We start from the raw sequence: 6,540 nt of genomic DNA on the forward strand, positions 1-6,540 counted from the left end.
GCGCATGCGCAGTGAGCAGTGCCCGCCCCCGCCATGGCCGAGGCTGCCATGGCCGCGCGGGTGCCCCCGGACGAGGACGGGGACGAGTGTCTGCCCCAGTACCGGCACCTGCTCAGCCCCGACCTGCTCGCGTGAGTCCCGCCGCTCCGGGGGGCCCGCGGGGCCGCCTCCCCGGGGCCCGGTTCTTACCGTGCCTCTGTCCCCGCAGGGGCCAGGTAGCCTTCATCACCGGCGGCGGCTCCGGCATCGGCTTCCGCATCGCCGAGATCTTCATGAGGTGCGGGAGCCCCTGCGGTGGGACGGCCTCCTCCTTCCCTCCCTCTTTGCCCTCTTCCCTTCTTCTCTTCCCCCCTCTTCCCTTCTTTTCCCGCGCTTTCCTCCTCTTCACCCCCTTCTCTTCTCTTTCCCACCTTCCCATCCCTCTCCCGACTGCGGCACCAGGCCCTGCAAGAGCCGGGATGCGAAACCGAGGGCGGCAGAGCCCTCAGGGAGGCTCCGGGGGCCGCCGGTGTGGGAGCAGGGCCGGCCCTGCTCCATCCAGCCCGGGCAGGGCTCTGGCTCCGCGTCCTGCGGGCTTGGAGCAGCAGCGATTCCTGCAAGGAACACCCGAACTCCTGCTGATCCCGAGGTGCTGCTGAGGAGCCCGGCCCTTCTCACCTGCCCCTTCCCTGCAGGCACGGCTGCCGGACCGTCATTGCCAGCAGGAACCTGCAGCGAGTGTCGGAGGTGAGTCCGGGCTCCAGCGGGAGAGCTGCGAGCCCTGGGAATCCTTCTGCTCCCTCCAGTGGGAATCTCTCTCCTGTGGGAATAGTGCAATAGGAGGAATGGCTTCCCAGTGCGTCCCAGTCTCCCAGCTCTGGGCACTCCGGCGGTGCTGGTTTGGGGGGTGCACCTTCAGCATGTAGATGCTAAGACAGGTGGCTGTAAAAATAGGAACATTTCTCTGCCACCTCTCTTAGCATCTACACCAGCACAGCTCAGTTAACCTGGAACCTGCTTTCCACAATCATGATGGCTTTTTGTGGGTGAGAGAGACAGAAACGAGCTGTGGGGGAGATTTGTCAGCAGGGCAGAGCCTGAGGTTGGGCTTAAACCTCAGCTTGGAGTAGGACCAGACCCCAGGGGTTGTGTGGGTTGAGGTGGGTTGCCTCAGCTGTCCTGTGTTTTGGGGCAGAGGGGAGGGTGCAGGTGTGGTTGGCTGTCATTTCACACTCCCTCATGCTCACGTGCCAGAAGAAGCTGCAAAGCTCAGCAGGTTTTTAGTCCACAGGGGCCAGAGTCTTCTGAGGGCACAGAATCTGCAGTCCAGGGTTCCAGCTGCTCGTGCACCCGTGTGTTGTTGGGGCTCGAAACCTCTCACAGAGTCCCAAACAGAAGTTGGAGCAGCTCTGGTTGTTGTGTGGAGCTGCTGCTGAGCTTGTGTGTCCCCTGTGCTTTATTTGCTGGGGAAAATCTTACTCTTAATGAGCCACAGGGGTGGCCTGTGACAAAGCCTGAGCTGCAGAGCTGGTCCATCTCACAGCCTGCCTGCTCTGTCTTTGCCCTTTTGCCCACTGACTTTTTGGATCTAAAGGGTAATTATGCCTGGGCTCATGCCAAAAATGCCGTGCTGGGGTTCAACCTTTGTACTTGCCCTGCAGAGATGTTGCCTGGGATGTGCTGTGCCCATGGTAGCCCACGCAGGTAACTGGGCTTAGCCAGCTATGGCCTCAGGGCCTGCCCAGCACCCAGTGTGGCTGAGATACAACATGTAAGAGCTTTCCCTGGCTACCCCAGGGCTAGCAGGGTGCTTCGAGGCTGGAGCTGGCCGTGTTCAGGCACATCCCTCCCCTGCCCACACTGTTTGCTGTGTGCTGACAGGGATATCACTCCTGCCTGACTCTGCTCACCTGATACAAGCCTGGCTCCAACTCCTGCTGAAGGAGAGAGTCCCAGGAAGAATCTCAAGTCTCTTTTTGTCCTTGCAGGCCTCGAAAAAGCTGATGGCAGCCACAGGGCAGCAGTGCCTGCCTCTGTCCATCGATGTCCGGCAGCCCCAGACCATCGCGGCAGCCGTGGACGAGGCGCTGAAGGAGTTCCAGAGGATTGACATCCTCATTAATGGTGAGGCTGGCGTGGGCAGGGGGAGGATTTGGGCTCACTGCTGGGAAGGGTGTTCTCCTGCACAGGCATCCCTGGGAGCACAGAGGAAGCAGAGCTCTGTGTGTGGTACATCCATCCCTGTTTGCCGGGGTGTGGATCATCCCTGCTGCCCTCGTGCTGGCTGTGCTGCTGGGCACCCAGAGCCACCAGTTTATCCCTTTGTCAGCGCTGTCCCCACGGGCTCTCCAGTGTGCAGATATTACCCCTCACCCTCCCTGTCACAGAAGGGCCCTGACATCTCTGCCAGCCCTGTCCTGACTGTCCCTGTGGTTCAGGTGCTGCGGGGAACTTCCTGTGCCCAGCCAGTGCCCTGTCCTTCAACGCCTTCAAAACAGTGATAGACATCGACACCATGGGCACCTTCAACACCTCCAAAGTCCTCTTTGAGAAGTATTTCCGGGTGAGTGGCACAGAACCAGGGGGCTCTGAGGAGAGCCTCTGGTAGGCAGGGGGTGGTGTCAAACCACACTGTGCTGCTGAGGCATCCAGGGCAGTGCAGAAGGCACAAGGGAGTGCAGCACTCAGGGCTTCCCTACACGGATCCACTCTGTTCCCTTCCAGGGATCCCAGCCCTGAACTGGGGATCCTCCTGTCCCTTGCCCTGGGGCTTTGGGCTGTTGTAGCAGCTTTCCATGCTCTGCCACCTGTAGGAGCTGTGATCTCCTGCTCCTTTTCCAGCTCTGCTGCTTTCCCTTGGCCTTTCCTTCTACCCTGCATGTCCCACCTCTCTGGCAGGGCCCCACTGGCTGCCCCACCTCTGAGATTGGGTGGGTAGAGCTGCCCCAGTGTTGGCCTGGCAGTGCCCATGGGTGACTGTCCCTCCTAGCCCAGCTCTCCTGTGCCTCACAGCCCTCTGTGACCCTTTGTGCTGCTCCCTGCCTAACTCCTCATGTCCTTTCCTTCCCCAGGACCATGGCGGGGTCATCGTCAACATCACGGCGACCCTGAGCTACCGAGGGCAGGCCCTGCAGGTGCACGCTGGGGCTGCCAAAGCTGCCATAGGTACCTCAACACACCCTGCTGGGGCTTGGAGCCATGTGGGGCCAGGAAAGAAGCGGGTTCTTCCCAAATACTGGGATGGAAAGATGCCTTGGGGAGGGGCGAGCGTGAATCGCTGTGGTTACTGCATGCTGGGGTTTGGGATGAGCCTCTTCTCCCCTCCCAGGGCCCTTTGCTCTCAGCCAGACTCTTCTGTGGCTTTTTTTCCCCCCCTCAAAAGAAGTTGCTGGAATGGCTCTGCTCCCCGTTTCTCAGTGCTGTTGCAATCCCTCCCCAGATGCCATGACCCGTCACCTTGCTGTGGAGTGGGGACCCAACAACATCCGTGTGAACAGCCTGGCCCCCGGCCCCATCACAGGCACCGAGGGCTTCCGACGTCTGGGTGAGGCACCCTGGGCTCCCGGCCCTGCCATGGCAGTGCCCCGCTGGTATCCCCTGGGAGGGGACAGGAGGGGCCCCCCGTGCCACACAGCCCGTGGGGTGTTGCTGCCGGGCACGGCTGTGCTGTGGCTTGGCTGGCACAGCCCTTCCCGCATCCCTGGTACCTCCCAGGGCACTGGTTTGGCAGCTGTTTGGGCTCTCTGAAGCCATGATGGAGCATGCTCCCCCAAAACTCAGCCCTGCCTCAGGGGTTGGCTCTTGTAGTCCATCAGCAGAGTGCTGGTGCGGCCCCAGAGGATGGGAAGGACCTGGAGCCCTTAGAGTGGGTCCAGGGACCATGGAGATGCTCCGAGGGCTGGAGACCCTCTGCTCTGGAGCCAGGGAGAGCTCAGAGCCCCTTGCAGGGCCTAAAGGGGCTCCAGGAGAGCTGGAGAGGGACTGGGGAGAAGGGATGGAGGGACAGGACACAGGGAATGGCTTCCCAGTGCCAGAGGGCAGGGATGGATGGGATATTGGGAAGGAATTGTTCCCTGGGAGGGTGGGCAGGCCCTGGCACAGGGTGCCCAGAGCAGCTGCGGCTGCCCCTGGATCCCTGGCAGTGTCCCAGGCCAGGCTGGACGGGGCTTGGAGCGACCTGGGACAGTGGGAGGTGTCCCTGCCCATGGCAGGGGGGAGAGAAGGAGAAATCCCTCCCAACCCCAACCATTCCATGATTCCATGGTTCTGAAGCTCTCTGAGGTTCTGTCTTGAGCTTGCTGTGTCAGCACAAAATCCCTGCTGGGCTTGAGCTCTGCTCCTTGAAATCTTCTCCGGTTTGTATCCCAGGGCTGTGCCAGGATCTCATTCCAGTTCCCTGGAGCACTCAGCCAGCCCCATGGGCAGTGCTGCAGTGCCTGGCTGGCTGTGGTGCTGGACAGTCCTCCCGGAGTCCAAACTGACTCTTGCCTGTCCCTTTTAGGTGGGAAATCTGCCGAAAAATCCGACCTGTTCTCGGTGATCCCGCTGCAGCGCGCAGGGAACAAGACGGAGATCGCGCACAGCACCCTGTACCTGGCCAGCCCCCTCTCATCCTATGTCACCGGCACCACCCTGGTCGTGGATGGTGGCAGCTGGCTCACCTCCCCCAACAGCTTCTCTGCCTTGCTGGGTATTTCCTCCTCCTCTGCTAAACTCTAGGTGACTGCATTTCCCCCTCGTGGGATTGGAGCAGGGCTTCTCAGGGAAACCCGGCTTTTGCCTGGGGCACAGGGCACAGGTCCTGTGAGGAGCGGCTGAGGAAGCTGGGGAAGGGGCTGGAGCCCCAGGAGCAGCTGAGGGAGCTGGGAAAGGGGCTCAGCCTGGAGCAAAGGAGGCTCAGGGGGGACCTTGTGGCTCTGCACAACTCCCTGACAGGAGGGGGCAGCCGGGGGGGGTCGGGCTCTGCTGCCAGGGAACAGGGACAGGAGGAGAGGGAACGGCCTCAAGTCACACCAGGGGAGGTTTAGGTTGGATATTGGGGAAATTTCTTCATGGGAAGAGTGGTCAGGCACTGGCAGAACTACCCAGGGCAGTGCTGGGGTCACCATCCCTGGGGGGAGTTAAAAGCTTTGCATGTGTGGCTACTGGGGACACGGGTCAGTGGTGGCCTTGGCAGTGCTGGGCTCGGGGCATGGCTGCGTAGTAGTGGGTACTGTGTCCTCATGGACAGTCCTAGGGATGCCTTGGGAAGAGCAGCAGAACTTGCTGGATTTTCTCTTTGAGCCTGGCTTGTGACACGGTGTCTCTTGGATGCCTGTCCAGACACCTCTGAGATTCCCCCAAAGCAATATGATGCCCATTTTCTGTGCCCCAGCAGCAGGACTGAACACAAAGACTCCTGAGAGCCTCTTCCTTGCCTGAATTCCTGCAGCCTGGCGGGGGAAGGGGTCTCCTTCCTTCCTCTCTTCCCTGCCTGTGTCCCACCTGGCAGGCCCCAGCAGGGCTCTGTCCCCACCTCCACCCTCTCTTACAGATGTCTGGGCTGCAGGAACAAACCAACCCCACTGATGGACAGCATGGACTGACCGATGGACAGATGTGACCTGGGACATCACGGGTGGACATCTCCCACAGCCACCACCCACAGCCACAGTCTCTCCTCGGCCACTGGTGGTGGTGGTGACACTGCCAGTCCCTGGGGGACAGAGCTCTGGGGGTGCTGGGTGGGGAGTGAGCCCACCCCATGCTGCGCCATTGCTGCCTTCTGAGCTGGTGTGGCTGCGGGTGCAGGGACAGTGTGCAGGGCTGGGAAGGTCACTGTCCCTTTGTGGCTCTCTCCAAGCCACTCTCCTGGCCTTTCCCAAGCCCCAAGCAGTGCCACTCATGGATATCCGTCCTCTTCCTCCCCTCTCCTTTATCTTAGCCAGAGAAGTGCCCAAGACCCCCAGCAGCAGCTCCTTTTTGGGAGGGGGAGCAGCTCAGCCCGCCCGAGGTTGGGGTCACCCAGCTCTGCCTCGGCAGCTCTTGGAGGGGAAACCCTGGCAGGGGGAAGTGGCCTTGTCCCCTAAGAAGCTCTGGGTGGGACAGTGGTCCCGGCAGGCTGCTGTGGATGCAGCTGGGATGCCCCTGTCTCAGGAGCAGAGGTGGTGTGAGGGCAGATGCCCCCAGGCCCAGCTCTGCACTACAGCACTGTAGGTGTCCAGTGGTCTGTCCACACCCACCTGTCTGTCCCACCAGTGTCACGCTGTCTCCTTCCAGACACTCAAGCTGAGGGTAAATGAAGGGCTAGAACTGCAATCCAGTCCTTCCCTCCTGCTGGGCTGCAGGAGCCACAGTGGGGCTGCAGGGATGGCACTGCCAGAGCCAGCCCTGTCCCTGGTGCCAGCGCCCCAGGGGACACACGCTGCTCGTGTGCACGCTCCTGCTGCTGCAGGCAGTTTTTAGGCTCACCCTGACTTCCATGAGGCTTGTTCTCCCACTTAATTGTATTTCCTACTTGATTGTAGACTTGCCAGGTTTTGCTCCTTCCTCCAGGCCACAAATAAAGAACTTGCACCCTGA

At 61.0% G+C, this 6,540-nt stretch overlaps 1 protein-coding gene across 2 annotated transcripts; it reads left to right on the forward strand.

Annotated features, from left to right (window-relative positions):
- DECR2 (2,4-dienoyl-CoA reductase 2) lies at nt 1–6,540 on the forward strand. Of its 2 annotated transcripts, none has more exons than XM_032125948.1 (9): nt 1–131; nt 209–277; nt 675–726; nt 1,968–2,103; nt 2,418–2,542; nt 3,051–3,144; nt 3,419–3,523; nt 4,481–4,669; nt 5,513–6,540. In XM_032125948.1, exons 1-9 carry the CDS (start codon nt 34–36, stop codon nt 5,545–5,547), a joined length of 903 nt encoding a protein of 300 aa, XP_031981839.1. In that variant the 5' UTR covers nt 1–33; the 3' UTR covers nt 5,548–6,540. The 2 variants fall into 2 exon arrangements, with proteins under 2 accessions (XP_031981839.1, XP_031981840.1); XM_032125949.1 differs by having other exon boundaries at nt 4,481–4,698; nt 5,513–5,758.

This window comes from Corvus moneduloides, chromosome 16 (assembly GCF_009650955.1).
Source record: "Corvus moneduloides isolate bCorMon1 chromosome 16, bCorMon1.pri, whole genome shotgun sequence".
Taxonomy (NCBI): Eukaryota; Metazoa; Chordata; class Aves; order Passeriformes; family Corvidae; genus Corvus; species Corvus moneduloides.

Bases quoted from the DNA above. Each gene is read 5' to 3' on its own strand.
- DECR2 (XM_032125948.1), top strand. From the start codon at position 34: ATGGCCGAGGCTGCCATGGCCGCGCGGGTGCCCCCGGACGAGGACGGG. The intron at 132-208 runs GTGAGTCCCGCC...CTGTCCCCGCAG, and splicing joins CTCAGCCCCGACCTGCTCGC to GGGCCAGGTAGCCTTCATCA. The intron at 2,104-2,417 runs GTGAGGCTGGCG...CCTGTGGTTCAG, and splicing joins GATTGACATCCTCATTAATG to GTGCTGCGGGGAACTTCCTG.